Source organism: Lithobates pipiens, unplaced genomic scaffold (genome assembly GCF_037356315.1).
Source record: "Lithobates pipiens isolate NorthernLeopardFrog02 unplaced genomic scaffold, aLitPip1_a1.2 Scaffold_13, whole genome shotgun sequence".
Taxonomy (NCBI): Eukaryota; Metazoa; Chordata; class Amphibia; order Anura; family Ranidae; genus Lithobates; species Lithobates pipiens.
This window is the reverse complement of record NW_027507718.1, coordinates 155,354,104-155,374,091: the sequence shown is the minus strand read 5'-3', so window position 1 is coordinate 155,374,091 and position 19,988 is coordinate 155,354,104. Positions and strand designations below refer to the sequence as shown.

At 40.8% G+C, this 19,988-nt stretch overlaps 1 protein-coding gene across 3 annotated transcripts in view; it reads right to left on the bottom strand.

Moving 5' to 3' along the window:
• Positions 1-19,988, bottom strand: part of SH3GL1 (SH3 domain containing GRB2 like 1, endophilin A2) — a 565,510-nt gene that overhangs the window by 123,975 nt on the left and 421,547 nt on the right. For all 3 annotated transcript variants that reach the window (XM_077475737.1, XM_077475738.1, XM_077475739.1), the window contains one exon: positions 1,722-1,950. In XM_077475737.1, coding sequence (XP_077331863.1) covers positions 1,722-1,950 — 229 coding nt within the window. The remainder of the gene's footprint in view (positions 1-1,721; positions 1,951-19,988) is intronic.

The window sequence follows — 19,988 nt, the reverse complement described above, 5'->3', positions numbered from 1 at the left end:
GAATTCATTGATTATTGGCATTAACATCACCTAGCGCAGAATATCGTTTACAAAGGAGATATTCAGCTTTAGCAATCAAAAAACAAACATACTATATTCAATATGTTCCTAAAACAGAGAAGAAAAAAAGAATATAATAGATGCAACTTTACATCCACTTTAACACTGCATCCATGTAATACAAATGTTGGACATATGCAGGCAGATAAACACAGATATAAGTGATCTGCTGATTACTGATGAAATCTTAAAAATAAATGATTATTCCCATTCCAAAAACATTGAAAAGTACGAACAAGGTGTTGTAGAATCTCATATTAGCCAATGTATTTCATACTATTCACATTGATTTGCATATGTTTTATCGATAATATAATTATTGTTATTATTATATAGTAGTGGTCTTATCAATACTATTGTTAAATAGTAAAACAATAATTATTAATCTTTATTAATGTATAAATATAAAGAAAGTTATAAAAAGTATATAAAGTATGAGAACTTCTTTCTCATACTTTTAATAAGATAGTTTACTGGGTGAAAGTTCATTAGAATAGATTTAAGTTATATAGTACTGTCCCAAGTCATTGAAATGCATATAAATCAAACAAATAAGATAACAAACAGGTGATTAAAATAATTATGTGGAATACGGAAAAGTTATGTACAGAACATTAAGTTTGATAGGGTCTGTTTTTGCCCTCATTAAAACTGTTAAAAATACACACATATAGTGAGACATATAACACATCTGGTGGGGTTATTGAAAGTTCATTTTCTCAAGGTCATAAATCTGTAATTCTTGAACTTAGTTAAATCTTATAAAGATAAGGAAGGTTTGATAACACAGCTGGGTGCAAGACTGTCTCTACACAGGTGTTTTAATTGGACAAAGGCAGTTATAAATCACTTTAATGAACATATAGGAATTCTGGGAATGATTACGTTTATCTGGTTATAGAACAGGTGTCCGATTTATGGTTGGTTACACCAACGTAGATCTTAGTGACCAATCACATGTAGGAGAGATGATTATGATAAAGCTCGTAAAAAGAGTATATAAATGCAAGCTTTACAATTGTTAGACATACAAGTCAGATAGGAGCTCATAAGGCTGAACTCTGTGTAAGCTGCCCTATTGCAAGGGTCATAGAGGTCAGAACCAATGGGCAAATATCTGTCCGTAACTTGTCTCCTTGTACGAGTCAGAGAAGACTTCTTAACTTGTTGCAGAGTGTGGTCTCAGGTGAATTTCCCTCACGAACGTAGTTGAGTTGGAACCCAGAACTCTGTGAGGGGACCGGACCACTGGTCAATCGACTGGTTCCTATCAGGTGATGGGTTCCCAAGAATTGGCAGAAAAGACCCATTCTGGTTCAAGGTGAGAACAAGTCACAATTGTTTCAATTTAGTTAGGGAGTAAGAATACCTATATCAAATATGCTTGCATTGTAAGAAACTGTATAAATTAGACCTGTATGTTGTAATACTTTGAACATAAACCTGTATGTTATCAGCTGTTAATAAACCTGCATTGCTGACGTTTTGCCTGGTTTGATACTTAACTATTTAACGTCAAAGGCCAATTTGTACATCTAAACATTAAAAGGAATGCTTAAATTTGTCTTATTGCTTGTAAAATGTAGCCAATGCAAGGGTTCTCTAAACACCAAGTAGTGTGAAAACATGTGTTCTGATCTTGTGTTCTATGTCATGAATACCTGATGCTTTGACCGAAGAGTTGCATGAGATGCCACCATTAGACTGTTCACTGTCAGCATAATCATAGGCTTCCCGCGGCTTAGGTTTGTATTCTCTTTTGGGTCTAGAGGAGGCTTCACGAACTCTGTCCTTTAATTTGTCAGATAATTCATCCAGAATTTGCACAGCCTGTCTATGATAATCCAACTGTGCTTCCACCAAAGCTGAGAGCTGACTGACTTGCTCCACCTAGAGGCATATAGTATAAAACAAATTTAGTATTGCGAAAGAAAATTATATTTGATAGTTTTGGACTCAGTCTAAAAGATAAACATGCCCTAGTAGCCCAATTAGAAGGCTATAATTAAAGAAAAAATATATAGTATCTGATACAAAGCAGATAAAAGAATAAAAAATGCATTAAACTCCTTGTGAGCAAATAAAATGTAAAGAAAACCATTATCCTCAATTCCAAAAACACCAACTCCCACCTATAGTAGGCCTAACCCCTTGAATACATACAGAAATATGTACAGGTAGGTGGTGAAGACCTGTACAAAAACAGACCAGCGTCACAATTTCAGGAATCTTGGATTTGGTATTGTCGTTAAGTTACAATATTGTATAATTGAAATTTTACCTGAAATACATTTTTGAATACACTTTCATATTTTACGTATTTCCAGTGTAATTTTACAGATTTTCAAATACACATTTGTAAGTTCTATCACTAGTGGCTGTGTGTATGTTCAAACCAATCAGCATCATACCTCTATTGAACAACTGTTGAGAAAAACTAAATTAGTCACAGGGTAAAGCCTGTTGTGGCAAGCAGATAATAAGGGGGAAGGGAACCATCCCCCTCTGACAACAGAACCATGGCAACAGGCCAACAAACCATAAAATAGTACCCAGAGGGGAGCGGTGTCCTCCTATAAACTACACGATAAAATTATTTAGCAGTGGGTAGATAAAATGTATTATTCTAGTGTTTGTTGAAGGCCACAGTGCTTCTTTATTGTGATGTTGATATCACGTTATTCTAAATCACGTGTCAAACGCAAGGCTCGCCAGGCTATTTCATGTGGGCCTCGCATCTCTCTGGCAGCTGCGGTACCCCCATTTCCACCTTATCGCAGCAGCAGAGTGGACATAACTCCTACAGATCCTGCACCTCTGGGCAGTCGCAGCACCCCCCATCTGCACCTCCCCTTTGTCTCAAAATTCAGCAGACTCCTTGCACTTTTTACTTCCTGGCTTTGCCCCCAGCGTCTACCTGGCAGTAGCACAAGGCAGAGAGTGCACTGTTATGTAAAAAGAGGGTGAAGGACTCTTTACTTCTGATGGTAGGGCTCTTAAAGTGATTATAAAGTCTTGTTTAAAAAAATAAAAAATCAACATGCTATACTCACCTCCTCTGTGCAGTTGGTTTTGCACAGAGAAGCCTGGATCCTCCTTTTCTCAGGTCCCTCTTCACTGCTCCTGGCCCCTCCCCCATGTTGAGTGACCCACAGTAAGCAGCTTGCTATGGGGTCACCGGAGCTGAGTGACAGCCCCTCCCCTCTCTATCTTCTGATTTGCTAACTGACTTTGACAGCCGTGGGAACCAATGGTGTCAATGTGTCTCAGTCAATCAAAAGGAGAGGCCCAGATGGCTAAGACACAGGTGGTCATCACTGGAGAGAGATGGGGCTCGGGTGGGGGGGTGCTCTGGACATCTGCTAACTATTATGAGAATAATACAATCCTATGCCAGTTGAAATGGGGTCATACACCACTGATATAGTCCTCAAGAAACTTTATTGGCGACTGTGCAGACAGAAAACTATGACAAAACCCTGTTCTGTCTGAGCAGTCTCTAAGAAAGTTTATGGATGATACCAGCTGTGTGCATCCCTCCTTTTCAGACTTGCATCATCTGCTACATCTGCTGTGAGGGGTCTCCGTGCTGCTCCGTAAAAACCAGTAATAAGCGAATACAAATGCAATTATTTTACATGATAAAGAGTAGATACAATTATATAGTCTTACAGATACCAACTGGTCCTTTGATGACCGTAATGCTGATATAGCCCTCAAAATTGAGTTTCACATCCCTATTTTAAATGATCAACAAAATATATCCAAAACCATACATTTTTAATTAACAATTTCAATATAAAACCATCATATAAAACCATCATATATAAAAGGAAATTCTACAAAGAATGTATGTCCATATATTGAATATTATCAAACATATTATAGCATATTTACAACATCAACATCCTGTAATAGAGATTTCCACATTTTATAGCCTTATTCTGAAACGAATAGGATTTTTGTACTCACCGTAAAATCCTTTTCTCTGTAATTCACCGACTGACACAGCTCCTCTCTTTAGACCATTGGGTTGTTACACCACCTTTAGGAGAGGACTAGGCATAACATGGTAACAACCCCTCAGCCTGCCTTGCAGCTTCAGTACGTCAACAAGCAGTATAACGTAAAGAAAAATAGGAGGGCGCTGTGTCAGTCGGTGAATTACAGAGAAAAGTATTTTATGGTGAGTAGAAAAATCCTATTTTCTCTTCTATTCACCGACTGACACAGCTCCTCTCTTTAGACCATTGGGATGTCCCCAAGCAGTGCCAAAATGAGGGGTGGGTAAACAGCATAAAACTTCATCCACCATGGCATGTGGGAACTAGTATAATCTTTACCCACAAAAAACGACAGTATGTGGGAATAACCAAACTTTTTTACCCACAAAAAAACAGGGTATTCCTCAACAGAGAAGCACTACCCTCAAACCGCACCAGAACTGTTGTAACAAATGCAACAGTGCATTTACATAAAAGTACAGCGTTTTTACCCCAAAAACTGTAAAAAAAAAAAAATGTATGTGCAATTATACAGCTGCCTGCAAAACAGGCATCAGCCAATGCACTGACCTCTACCTTGTAGAATTTTGTAAAAGTGTGAACAGACGACCAGGTCGCCGCTTTACACACTTGAGCAAAGGGCACTTGATGTCGGAAGGCCCAAGACGTTCCGATTGCCTTTGTGGAGTGGGCCGTGACCAAAAAGGGGGGCACCTGCCCCTTCAAAGCATAGGCCTGTACTACAATCTGTCTGATCCACCTGGAAATGGTGGCCGACGTGACCGCCATGCCTTTTTTCGGACCAGCCACTGAAACAAACAGTTTGGCTTCCGAAATGGAGCCGTTGCAGACAAATACACCCTCAGAGCCCGAACCAGGGCATGAAGGGCCACTTCCTTAGCATGTGTCGGCTTAAATGGTAACACAATGTCTTCATGGATGTGGAACGCCAAAACCACCCTTGGCAGAAAAGAAGGTTGTGGATGCAACACCACCTTATCCCTGTGGATCACCAGATAGGGTGATTTGCAAGACAAGGCCGCCAGTTTCTAAACCCTCCTGGCCGTTGTGATGGCCACTAGAAAGACCACTTTCTGGGAAAGAGTAAACGGGGGAATCTCTCTGATATTTTCAGATGGCGGTTTCTGAAGCGCCGATAACACCAGGTGAAGATCCCATGGGGGTAATGGTGGATTGCACCGGAGGAACTACATGTCGGACCCCTTGAACAAAAGTGCTCACTAGAGAGTGAGACGCCAGAGGTCACTGAAAAAAAAAGACAGCCAGAGCTGATATTTGTCCTTTAATGGTGCTTAAAGACAATTTTTGGTCTACTCCTTGCTGTAGAAACAGCAGTATCCTGGATATAGAAAAGGAGCGCAGATGCCATCCTTTCTCCTCACACATGGAGATGTAGTGTAGTGGAGATTTTGAAATATATTTATAACAAGGAGCTTAAAGGAAACCATTCTGAATGTATGACTTAATATTCTCAGGTTTATGTGTAGGTGGACAGAGGTTTTCTACTGTCTCCTATCTCGTGGGAACCATTGAACATCCCCAGGTGTTCAGTGAATCCCCTTTTGTGTTCCCAATCATCTTTGCAGACATTGAGGCTCCATCTCCCCGGGGGACATTAACATGCTAATGTCGGAACTGTTTGGGCTTAAGGATCCAAGGAGGTTGTTCATTAGATTGATAGACAAACTGGCATCGGACATCCAGGCCTGAACTATGGATATTTCTGGGAGCTTAAGAATTAGCCATCCTGAACCAATCGGCATTTAGACTTCAGAATCAGCCAGAGGTTGATGCGAACTCAGAGCCAATGGGTGCGTTCCATCTTCTGATTGGCCGAGAACGCATATAAAATAGGGCGAAAGTTAGCTGATGATCAGTTCCAGACCATCGGCAGCGACAGAATGTCCATGTAATGTATACTTGTATCTCTCTCTCTCTCTCATGTCTTTTTTCTATCTCTATTTCTTTCCTAGGACTTGTCTTGAGATATTGATAAATATATTGAAAGTGTAGGTCTATTGTAACCATATAGCCTAAATTATCTTTGCAGCCAAAGCAACACTGTACTTGTAACATCACTTGCGTTATACGATAAGTTCTAATTATTGAAAAAATGGTGTCGCCTTATGAAAAAATATATATAAAAAAGGTTCCATCATCCCATATAGATTGCAGTAGAAAAAATGAGGAGCTCAAAAGAGGGCATCTATGAGCAACCAAAAGGGGGAGGAGAAGGGACTATTGCGGTACCAAAGGAGTAGAGTTATTCAAAAAAAGTATTTTTTTTAAAAACACATTTATTCAATATATTAATTGAAAATAACATCACAAACAAGCAAAAGAAAAACAATTCCAAGAGACAGATATACATCTCAAAAATTCTACATAAACATTACAGAAATATGTAACAGTAAGGTATAGCGCTCTTTCAAAAAAGGCAAAAATCATTGGATATAGGGTTTGACGTTTTCCTCGACTAGTTTCGCGACAGAGCGTCGCTTTCTCAAGAGGCGTCACCCGTACAATCTAATGAGACATAATAATGATTTATTAAGAAGACATTTTAATATACAAAGAAAAAATGAAAAATAAAAAAGCAACAAAATAACAATGTCATTATACAACAAGGTTTATAAGATCAAATGACTCACCCATATCAAAAGACAGATCCAAAAAGAGGCAGGGGGGGGCAATTAATGAGGCGCCCTGAACCATAAGGACAGGGACACCCCCCTGGGGACGGACAAGGGGGGTAAAAACACAGTAGCGGCAAAGGCAGTTGTCAGCTGGAAATAAAAGAAATTAATATACAATTTATTGTTGGAATTCCCGATTTAAAAAAAGGGGAAAAAAAAAAAAGAGAAGAAAAAGGGGGCAGCACTAGGAAGTAGTAGTTCAACCAGGATTGGGGAAAGAAAAAATAGGGGGGAAGAAAAATTTAGGGGTTAGCCCAAGACCAGGCACCAACCATCCAGATATAAACACCATAAGTGAGAGAGATTGAATAGATGGTGCAGTTTTCAATGGTTTAAACGGTTAATTACATACCCCACACAGTTCGAGAAACAAATCACAGCTGGGACGGCTAGAGTACACACAGATCCAAAAGATAAAGAGTTAGCACCAAAATCAGGGCATCCAAGGCTGACTCTATAGAAAAGTTTTTATGGTGGAAAGGGAAAGGCATACAGAGTCGGTTGCTCTCTCCCAGAACTGCAATAAAGTTCAAAGCAGAGATACTTTAAACAGCAATATTGGACTACCGAGATAAAGAAGCATAGCTCAGTGGGTGACGATATAATAGAGATCTACACCCACCAAGCATACTAATATCAGACAGAACTGGATAAGGTAAAGCATTTTAAATGAAGAGATTAACTGCCAGCAATAGCGACCTACCTAGAAAGAGTATGTGATCATCCGCCCAGCTGCTGCCGCTCTGTTGAGAAACCCCCAACCCGGAAGTCAAGGAGCATCATCAATGTGCTCCCTGACCGTCACATGTCCATTTCCAAGGCGCAGGCGCTGAACAAACCGTGTGCGCGCATATCATCCCGGCAGTAGCTGGAAGGCATTAGCCAATGCCAGGAAGAAGGAGGAGGAATAGGCGGAGGGCGCCGCCCAATCAGGGAACGCCCACCCTTCAGAATGGACGCGGATTTGCCGGGTCTGATGGCCAGAGGTGCGCGCGCATATCAGAGTTGCGCTCGCACCACCTCTGCACCGAATGTTTGCAAAATATCGGGGCAGAAAGGGGACCGCAAAATATATTATCCATGAACATGGAATCATATCAGGTGCCCTTGGACATCACTTGTCCGTCCCGTGGGGAGAGCAAATAAGCTCCTCAAGCACCCCCTGGCTTGACTGTCAAGACAGTAGGGGAGTCAGAAGATATACAGCATATAATTTATGGAAAAACAAAACATTTGTGATAAGTATAAAGAGAGTGGGGGACCACGATGTCCGACCAATGACATCCAATGGAAAATCTACCTATTCACTGTCGGCACCATTGTGGGACCCCACTGTAGTATAGCAAAAACAGAGATTGGTAATAATAAAGCACACACACACCTACCATACAGGCAGGGGTGAAAACAGAAAAGGGAAAGGGGGAGGAAAGGAAAACATCCGCTAAAACTGTTGTCCTGAAACAAACGCATTTTGCTAACAAGAATATAGTAACAACAACAAGAGTATTATATAAAACAGCAAACAAGACAACAGAACAGCATCCCTCTTGTGGAAAGTTCTCTGGGGCCACAGCAAGTAGTGTGAATGGTTAAACATGATATTCAGTTATAGAAAATGTTTACATGAATGGGCCTCATTTAAACCAGGGGGAGTGAGGGCATTGAGACTTTCGATCCATAGTGTTTCACGTCTAAGGATCTCCCGATCCCAATTGCCCCCTCTTAAGTCTTGTGGGATGACTTCTAAAGCCATAAATTTGACATTTTCAGGTTGGAATTTGTGGTATAAACCAATGTGTCGTCCTATGGTCGTAAGCTTACCATTGATGGAGTAATATACATGGTCTCCTAGGCGCTGTCGTAGTTCCCTGATGGTCTTGCCAACGTAAAACGCGTTGCAGGCGCAGACCATCAAGTATACCACTCCCCTGGTGCCACAATCGGCATGATGTGGAGGTGAAAATAATTCACCATTGGGGAGGATATAAGATTCTCCTTCCAATATCCAGGGGCACCTGGAGCAGTGTCCACATTTGTGTGTACCACGGGGACCATCCCGGGACCGGGGTTCGGCCCTATAGTGGCTATTGGTCAGCTTATCCCTTAATGAAGTGCCCCTTCTAAATACAAGTTCAGGAAATGGTCTAACATATTTGCCCAGGATATGGTGCTCAGTCAATAAATGCCAATGTTGTGAGAGCAAATTACGTAGCTGTTGGTGATGGCTAGAGAATTTAGTTATGATTCTTGTAGTGCCGAGTTGTTTAGAGCGCGGAGGGCCATATAAAAGAGATAAGCAAGTACGGGAGGAGGCTTTATTAAAAGCCTTTTTCAAAGCTGTATGACTATAGCCTCTGGCTTAAAGGCTTATTCGTAAAGCATTGGCCTGGTCGCGAAAATCCCCGTCCTCGGTGCAGTTTCGCCTCAGCCTCAAATATTGGGCATAAGGGATGCTGCGAACCAGAGGACGGGGATGTAAGCTTGAGGCATGCAAGATAGTATTTCCGGCAGTCGGTTTACGAAAAAGATTCGTAGTCAGTTTCCCAAGGGTGTTCTTACTAATTAGTAGATCCAAGAAAGAGATATTCCTTTGGTCTGATGTGTATGTGAAATGTAGGTTAAACCGATTCTGATTCAAGAAGACCATAAAGGCATCTAAATTCTGTCTAGTGCTGGTCCAGATAATAAACAGATCATCAATATATCTGTGCCAGCACAGGATATAGTCCAAGAAATGTTGCAGTTTTTCATCACTGAAGATAGTTCTTTCCTATCCCCCTAAAAAGAGGTTAGCGTATGAGGGAGCACAGGCTGTACCCATAGCTACCCCTTGGGTCTGCAAATATAATTGATCCATGAACAAGAAATAGTTCTTGGTAAGTATAAATTGTAGTAGTTTTAAAATAAACTTGTTCATGGGCCAAGTGGTGTGATCCTGCTCCATAAGAAACGTCTCAGCCATTCGGACGCCCTGCTCATGGGGGATGCTAGAGTATAGTGCCTCCACATCGATGGCCACGAGCAGGGCGTGCAGAGGGACCTGGATGTCCTCAATGTGTTTCAACATATCGGTAGTGTCCTTTATAAAAGAGGGCAACCCCAAAACATGGGGCATAAGAAATGAGTCAACGAATCTACTTGCGTTTTCGGTTAATGAGCCTATGCTAGACACGATGGGTCGGCCCGGAAGGTTTTACTACATTTTTGTGAGTTTTTGGTAATGTGTAGAAGGTCGGTGTATGGGGAAACACAGTATTAATGAATTTCAGAGTGTCTGCGTCAATGAGGCCCCCCCAAAAAGCATCCATAACGAGACCTCGAAATTCTGCAGTAAATGTTTCTATTAGTGAGTGATCAATCGGAGTATACCAGGAGACATTTTTAAGAACCGTAAGGCACATAGATTGATACTGTGCATGCGTCATCAGGACTAGGTTACCTCCTTTGTCTGATTGTTTTACTATTAAATCAGAATTTTTTTGTAATTGTTTGATGGCTTGTTTGTGTTTAGGGGTCAGATTTGATGGTGGGTCTGACCACTGGCATTTTTTTTAGAGATTTGATAGATTCATGTAAGAAGGCCCAAATAGATGGACAGGTCATTAGGTCGGGGAATGCCCTGGATTTAAGTTTTAAATTTTTATTGTTTATAGACGCCGAACCCGAGCGGCAAAGAGTTTTGTCTACGGATTCGGAGTCTACATCCTCGGTTGGGATCTCGGTGGCTCCTTCAACATTAGGTCTCTTAGGGCTCTAAATTCTTGCATGGTAAAGGACTTTGTGCGTTCGGTAAGTTGCTTTTCCTGATTTAGTTTCTTAAGGTCTGGATCAAAAATGAATCTGTAAGTAAGATTTCTTGCAAAAAGATAAAGATCTTTTATTGTCTCGTAAATATTGATGGGTTCCGAGGGGCAAAAACCTAATCCCAACTGAAGTACATATTCTTCCTCACGGGAGAGTTCAATAGGGGTCAGATTTATAATATTGAGAGTAGACACTCCCATTGCATTGGTTACCTCGGTGTCTATTAATTGTTGGGCAGGGGTGTCTTCGGGGTGCATGAGTCCAGAGTCCCTCTTTTGACAGAGTCTGGAGCTGTTGAATTTAAAAGGTTGGGAGGAAAAAGGGTTTGAATCTGTGGTTGTAATAGTTTAGGGATGATTGAATGTGAAGTGGAGCTTGAAGCTTCACTTTTCGTTGTAGATGTACCTAACCGAGTATTCGTCTGTGGTTTAACACCTTTACCTTGTTTTTTGCCCTTTTTAGGGTCTTTGGTGGGGACGCTATTACCAGTAAGAGATCTTTTTCGGGGGAGAACCAAACCTTGTGTAGTCAAGGAGTAAGACGTAATTTGTGAAGATAGGGAAGAGGCTGAGGAATCAGATTCCATAACATCGGACGGTATTGTGCCTGAAGGATTCCTATTGCGTGTCGGATTTCTCCTGAAACGCGGCTTACCCGCCCATTTATAGGCATAGCCTTCAGTAAAAGCAAGTTTGTCTTTGAAAAACTTGCCCTGTTTCTTGCTAATTATCTCTTTATTCAAAGTTTCTAGTCGGTCTCTCACCTCTTTCCATTTCTCTGGAAAGGACGTCAGTTCCATGATGTCAGGATATTGCTGGTTCAGTCTGGTTATTTCTTCGTCCAAGGCTGTCATGTCTAAAGAGTATTGATCATTAAGTTGTTTCATGAGTTCCACACTGCAGGTGGTAAGTGTATTTTCCCAAGTTTTTTTAAAATATGCAGTGGGTTCTTTTAGAGTGGGAAATATCTGTATACGAAGACCCAAAGGGCAAACATGTTCTTGTATGTAGAGTTTGAAATACTGTGTATGCCAGTGTAAGTGAGACTTTCTTTTAAGAAGATTAAACATTCTGTCGAGAAAGGCCTTGGTGTCATCCTCAGTCTTGTGGCTGTTCAAGCACTCAGCCTGGATGGAGGACATAAAGCCCCCCCATGCCGAGCCCAGAACATCCATAAGAAAGTGATAGAATTATGAAAGGGAGGACTCACCACCCAATTTGCTACCCGAGAGAAACTCCACAAGAAAGAATATTTGCTGAATTGAAAGTGGGGTTAAATCCACAGTCCCTATTCGAAAAACAACAAAGTAATTTTAATCAGGTTATAAACAAAGAATAAAAAATAGGCGAAAGAAAGGGGGGGGGGGAAGTTCTAATTATTCTTATCTTAATTATTTTCTGTATAAATAAATGTAATTGTTTATCTTTTCGCACTGTTATCGTTCGTTTTTAATCTTATATAGACAAAGGTTTAATCACTTATTTCTTGTATCGTTAATCATTTAAGTGAGATATAAAAATAGCCTTAACAAATGGTGCCCCATGTGAGGAAGCTTAACGTTTGAGCGAATTGGGATATTGTATGTGGAGGACAAGATAAACTCCAGAAAACGGTAAGAATTTTTATGTCTTTCTTTGTATGTCTGTCTTCCCTGTAGGACCATCAAACTAACAAGCTTCTTTTGAACATTGTTTATATTTATATAACCTTTTGTCTGTACTTTGAGACTGATTTTGAATAATGTGGATATATAAAATGAAATTGTACATGCGAATAATGGTGAAATTTGGAATCTTTGAGAAAAGGATATGTGCCTCTGCCAAAAAGCAATTTCAGTTGACCCTTTGAAAGAGATTAGGCCAACCGTTGTGATGGGGACACACACTGGTGGGCATAGAGCCGTGTTTACACGTGTGCGACTTCAAGGTTGCATGATTTAGAGTGTGACTGTGCGGTGCAACTTTGGTGTGGCTTTGAATGCGACTTTGATCCAAATTTACACTCTGGGTCGGAGTTGCATCCGGAGTCACATAGGACTGGTGCAGGTACCTTTTCATAGTCATTGCAGGTTTGAGTCGCATAGATTGGGACTGGTGCTATTGAAATCAATGGGCTGCGACTTGTAATGCGACTTTGTGTCCAAAGTCGCATGGAAAATTGCATTAGTGGAAACAGAGCCTAAGTCGCACGGAATGATCTTGTGTGTATAAATTGGGGCTGCAACTGACGATTGTTTTCATAATCGATTGGTTGGGCGATTATTTTTTCAATTAATTGGTTGATAGCCTTGGGGAAAGCATGGTGTATGATTTGGCTAATATGTGGGGTTTGAAGAAAGACGGTTTGTTCTTAGATATCTCTATGCAGTGGTGAATGTAAATAACCATCTATATGGTTAGGGAAGAGAGTGTCTGGTCCACTCTGGGAGTGGCAGACAGAAGAGATATGCTGTGTGTACTGTTGGAGGATGAATGCTGTGTGTACTCTTGGGGGTTAATCTGGTGGATATCAGACTCAGAGATCACATTTTTTTACAAAAAATTCTTCCTTCAAGAAGGATGTCATGTTGGGAGTGTTTGTTTAATTTTTTTGGTCGTTGGTGGGGTCGGATTGATGTTTACTTTCAACTACAGTAATGGGAAGATTTGGAGATAATAGGGAACTTCTTGGTCAAAGGAATTTTTTTTGGCGGTGTGTGTGGTCTTCGTTCAGAAATTACATTGATGTTAAAAACAAGTTAAATTTCAAACATTCAGCGAATGTACATGGATTTTTCGGCAATGTATTCTCGTCTGAGAGTTGATCTGTGTGGCCAGCATGGAGCTTGGTGCATGCCTATGCAGTTTGCTTTTGATCTGTTTCAGCAGTGCTTTTTGCTGTGCATTTTTGATTTTCATGCATGTGATTTTGCTGCGATTTGCATTTTCTTTTTGCCAGTTTGTTGTAGGTCAGATTGGAGGACACGAGTTGCTGCAGGGGCACATTACATGCTTTTCTGCAGCCTCTCCATTAAAGTGTGTTGAACCAGAAAGGCACCTTTTTGCGTTGGGGGGGGTCTCTGACTTTTTCCAGGTACACTGCAGCTGAAGAGAGCATAAATGTGAATGTGTCTCATGGGAAGCCATGTAGGTGAACTGTGGCGCTTTTCTGCAGGAAGCACCAGAGGGAGAGGGCACATGGGTGTGAGCCAGGTCTAGGAAATTTTTATTAACATAATGGTGTTGAGAAGGCTAGGGCTGGCCCTTTGTGGTGCAGGGGGAGCAGATAGTCACCTACTGTAAATGGTTATTTTTTACTGTAGAACTGTGAACGTCTTGTTTTTTTGTACAATAGAGGGCTTATTTTGTTTCTTTAACCCCATTATGTTACTGGACGATTGATCGATTTGTGAAGGTAGTAGTCGATTGATTTATTGGCCGATTGGTTGTCGATTAGTTGTTTCAGCCCTAGTATGAATCTGTCTTTTTGTAAACTGCTAACTGTGGATGGTGAGCTTTGTAATTAGACCTGTAAACATTGTAAATGCTACAAATCATATTGAAATTAGGTGTGCCTCAGTGGAAGGCCTACCATACTACAAGCATCATCGGGGTTCTGATTATCCAAGTTTGTGCTAATCATCGAGATAACAGAAGTAATAGCCCTTCATTAAGCATTTCTTTTAGAATACTTCAGAAAAGTCCACGGGGGAGATTGAACTATTATAGTTTGGATAATCTCCAGGCTAATTTTTTTGAAGGACTATAGTCAGAACAGGGAACCACTCCAGAAAGTAAAGCGCCGGGTTCTCTGTACGCAGAGCCAGAGGAAAAAGAAAACTCTTCTGACAAGTAGTGAAAAAAAAAGCAGCAACGGTGACAGGGGTGGGGCCTGTCAACCCAATTCTTGGCCAGATAGTAGCTACCTCTGGGGTAAAGACAACCTGTAAAAAGATTGGGGGAATCAAGGTCCATCGTCCATAAAGGATGGGTAATCGAATCACTTCAAAGAGGGCGTCTAACCGTGGGGACATTCGGAGTAGTACGCTAGCAGCCTGCACAGGCCGTGTACAATAATCGGAGATGCGGGGCCACTTATAGTGATAAAGGCGCAAACCATAACCGCTCCAAAAGGTAAAGCGCCGGGTTCTCTGTACGCAGAGCCCGAGAAACCCTACCACGTGACCCCGAAGGAAGAGAGGATAGATAAATATGGGCCTTGGGTTATATATGCAAGATTGGGATCGTTGGACTGTAAAGAGGTATTGTAAGAAACTTAACAAACGGGAAGATCTGTACCGTGCTCATCACACTAAGATGACACGGCCATAGGACTTCAGCTGCCCAGTCAGTTAGAGGAGATAACAGAGAAAGGGATATGGGTATGTCTGAATTCAGGGGGACATCCTCCACACTTAAGGTATGTACCAACAATGTTCCATCCCTGGTGTTTCTGCAAGAATAAATCCCGGGAAGGTAAGAGTTTTTTATTGTCCCCATACAGGCGGAGAAGGGGCTAATGAAATGGGATAGATCTCTGAAAGAATTTCAAACTTACCAAACAGATGTTATGGGTTTAACAAGAAGTACAGGTTATGATAGAAAACATGTTGATAGGTGTGATGTCTAGCGGTCGTCTTGGACCTAATTGTGTGAGTGTGGAGTATGCGATATAGATTGTGTCGTGTGAAGTTTGTTCTCAGCTGCTGACAGACCACCCAAATGACCCCCTTCTTTCTGACCAAGTCAGTGAGAATGTAAAGCCAACTGTATTGACATGCAAATGACCTGAGCCAAGATTTTTACTAATGAATTGAAAAGGTGCATTTACTAAATTGTGTTTGTTTTCCAGAGAAGACAGTTCTGCGAGAGGAAATGGTACCCATGAAAGGTTTATTACAAGTTGCAATTTTTTTCTCTCTCACCGTGGTGAATAAATTTTTTGGGGGGAATTATTGGTATACCATAAAACAAAAATCCACGTGGTATTAATATGTACTAAGTAATACATATTAATGATGAGTTGAGCTCAACCATATTTTTTTTTTCTTTTTAAAGTGCACTATTTATGTAATATAATGTGATTTATATTGGTTTCACATGCTAATGTCTTATCACAGGTATATAACCAGTTTTTTTTTTTTTTTCAGACAAAAAAAAAAAATTGAATGTTTATTACTAAATTTTATTGGCGTTTTATCCCTCAGATTCAATAATTGGGTTTCGTGGCTTACAGAACAAAGAATATCACCACCTCCATAGACAAATTTTTTCTTTCCTGGTTTCAACACCAATATCTAGTGGATGCTTCTATTTGTCAGCCCAATCAGCTGTCTTTCGGACTACCTAAGTGTGTGTGGTATGTTCTGATCCAACATGTATGAAGCTCTGGTATGAACGAGTTTCTTTGCACCACTGATTAGCCATGTTGATACTTGTAGTTCCATGGATTTAACTGGTAAGGGTCGGCAATTACATGTTATCTCACAAGACGTGTGTTTAAGACTGCTTCACCCCCCTGCTGTCATTAGAATTAGTTACACACCCAGCCAGTGCTTTCTTTGCAAGCATAGTTCTTTGTCTTAGGCTAAGGTATGTTAATGTGTCTAGCTATCTGGGTGTTCCCAAGTGTAGTTCACAACTGTTTCCTTCCGTGTCACCATGCAATCCTATTTTCTCCTAGAGTTTCCCGTTTGTCTGCTTTTATGTGGCTATTTGTTATCAATTACCTAATGAATATTGCAACAAATCAAATAAATGGTGTTGCGCTCCCTTAGACTAAATAATATTAATCCATAAAATGCTAACCAATAAAGACATAAATTATCTGTGCATAAATTATGATTCCCGTGATAAATCGTGATCAGTGATCAAAGTTACTAGTGCAACAAAGCATTCCAAACGAATATATATATATATATATGTAAAGAAATAGAAACCACATATATAAAATCGCATAGACCAAAGTAAAAATCGCATAAAATCACACAGTGATAGTGATGAATACCAATAAATAGATTTTCTTACTCGGTGTAAATAGAAACACATAAAATCGCATAAATAGAAAAGAAATCGCATATACCCATAAAGTGATAAATGCAAATAAAGTATCATACAAAGTGTGTATAAAGCAAAATTAGACAAATGTAGAAGTCTCTCAAACTGCAAACAAAAATAAAAAAGTGGCAAAAAAATCCGTAAAGTGCTTCTCGTAGTAGCAGGTGCAATACAACGTAAACTGTGCACACTCTGGTGTCTCTTCAGTGTCCCGCAGTTAACATATAGGGTGGCCCCTTACCTTACTGCTGTAAGGCAAACAGCATAAAGAGACCAAGGTCTCAGATGGTGACAGCGGTGTACCCTTAAGTTCCAAGCTAGGAGGACTTCTCCCCACATTAAGGCAGGATCTCACAGAGAAGGAAACAGGAGGGCTCCAAATGGTGAAGTATGTATACACTTTTATTACAAAACTCAAACAAATGGAAAGGTACTCAAAAACAAATCAGTTTAAAAACGCCAGATAGCAGTTTAAAATGTTCCTTTTCGTCTCTCAGACGTGACTTCCTGTATCCACAAGCACTTCCTTCCCACGCGTATCGTCATGTGACTTGATGAAGTCACATGACGATACGCGTGGGAAGGAAGTGCTTGTAGATACAGGAAGTCACGTCTGAGAGACGAAAAAGTCACATGACGATACGCGTGGGAAGGAAGTGCTTGTGGATACAGGAAGTCACGTCTGAGAGACGAAAAGGAACATTTTAAACTGCTATCTGGCGTTTTTAAACTGATTTGTTTGTGAGTACCTTTCCATTTGTTTGAGTTTTGTAATAAAAGTGTATACATACTTCACCATTTGGAGCCCTCCTGTTTCCTTCTCTGTGAGATCCTGCCTTAATGTGGGGAGAAGTCCTCCTAGCTTGGAACTAAGGGTACACCGCTGTCACCATCTGAGACCTTGGTCTCTTTATGCTGTTTGCCTTACAGCAGTAAGGTAAGGGGCCACCCTATATGTTAACTGCGGGACACTGAAGAGACACCAGAGTGTGCACAGTTTACGTTGTATTGCACCTGCTACTACGAGAAGCACTTTACGGATTTTTTTGCCACTTTTTTATTTTTGTTTGCAGTTTGAGAGACTTCTACATTTGTCTGCACTGAATGTTTCACTATTTAATTTTGCTTTATACACACTTTGTGTGATACTTTATTTATTTGCATTTATCACTTTATGGGTATATGCGATTTCTTTTCTATTTATGCGATGTTATGTGTTTCTATTTACACCGAGTAAGAAAATCTATTTATTGGTATTCATCACTATCACTGTGTGATTTTATACTTCATTTATTTGCATTTATCACTTTATGGGTATATGCGATTTCTTTTCTATTTATGCGATTTTATGTGTTTCTATTTACACCGAGTAAGAAAATCTATTTATTGGTATTCATCACTATCACTGTGTGATTTTATGCAATTTTTACTTTGGTCTATGCGATTTTATATATGTGGTTTCTATTTCTTTACATATATATTCGTTTGGAATGCTTTGTTGCACTAGTCACTTTGATCACTGATCACGATTTATCACGGGAATCAGAATTTATGCACAGATAATTTATGTCTTTATTGGTTAGCATTTTATGGATTAATATTATTTAGTCTAAGGGAGCGCAACACCATTTATTTGATTTGTTGCTATATGTTTCAGTGGTAGGGCTTATACCTCTGTCGGTGTTTGGCTGCAACCCTAATTGAGGCTTAATAGATTTTTGATAGCGCAGGGATACTTTTGTCTATTACTTTACCTAATGAATATTGGTGTTTTTTAAGGCACACCGGTCGGCTCGTGTGCCTACTACTGTTCAGTGATCTCAGCGCCTTAGTCCTGCAAGGAATTTTTCTTTGCCTGTTGGCCAGTTGTGTCCGGTAGCAACAGTTCCTCGAGCTGGATATACATTATGCAATTTTTGTTTTCCAATTTCCTTGCATGCGATTTACCTGTAGATGTGTAGTACGAGGGCCTGCCAGATTGCATACAAGTTGAAAGTGTATAGGTCTGGCCCCCGTATTGTATCGTTTGGGTTGAGTCTGGAGAAAAGTTGTGCAGGAAGTTTGTATGGGGGTGCTCCCCGCTCTTGGCTGTTCCAAGGACCCTCACTTTGGTTATATGTGGGGGCATGCTGTATTCTCATCAGTTAATACCTAATGGTGTCCTCCCTGTCCTAGTGTACCTTAACTAGTGGTCTATGTCCTGCGTGCCAAGAAGACCAGTGCCCCAATGTTGCACTATGCCCCTTTCATTCATGGGAGTCCGGTCTAAAGAGTGTGGAGAGTTTGTTTTGTATGGGTGAAGGATAACATGGTCTGATTACCAAATTGATAAAGGAGGGAGAAGGTGTGCATCCTCTATTAAGAAACGAGTGTACCTGTTGGCAGGTGGTTTCAATTCGGGTACTCAGACCATTTACCATACTTAGGGTAAAAGAGGGTTAAGGGAGACTGCCTTTGGAGCTGGAGGTGGGGCACTGGGTACCTTATAACACTATGGAGCTGGAGATACTCAGGACCACATTGGGAGGTCTTGTGCTACATATCAGGGATGGGGTTAGGAAAACCAACTTGCTCTGTCCAGCATCACTTTGCAAGGATAGGCAGGCAGGGGGTAGTATCCAGGTTGCCTATGAGTCGTAATAGATTGGTTGATGACTCAGTTCCAGGATCTTAAAAAAAAAAAAATAATCTAACGTGCACTGTTCGCATCCCTAATGGCAGGGATGGAATGTGGTGCAGATATTGTGGTCAATCTGGGTGCTATCCTATCAGACTCTACGGTGTTACACCCTGGAGTCCATCTTGTTCTGATAGTTTGAGTCTGGACAGCGTCAGATGACTGGTACTGATGAGTGCTGGAGAAAGGAAGGTGTTGTGCTATGGGAAAAGACAACAATACTGGCACAGGAGGGGATCGGGTCCAATTGATATCGGGGGGTAATGTCCCAACTGGTCCTAAACAAAGTTAAAAATAATCGAGACCTGAGACAAGGGTATTGGTGCTGGTATCGGACGTCCAGTGATGCCCTATTCTCTGCATACGGGTTGAACTGTTCTCAGCGTGGTACACCTCAGGGAGTCTATTGCACATCTTCCCCTGTCCTGGTAATAGATATAGCAGGGACACAAGGGCAGACCCCTATTACCCCAGAGAAAAGGTTTTTATTCAAAAAAAAATTACATCCCCTATTGAAACTTCGATTGGGATTCGGGAGGAGTTAAAAGTTGGGTAGTTGGGTGGTTTGGGCAACAGAATTTAGATAGTGCCAACAGTCTGTGCAGGGCGTAAATAGAAGGGCCCTGCTCAAGGGGTTTATGATCTAAGGAGAAGAGGGTGGTACAAAAAAATAATAGCGGCTGGGAATATG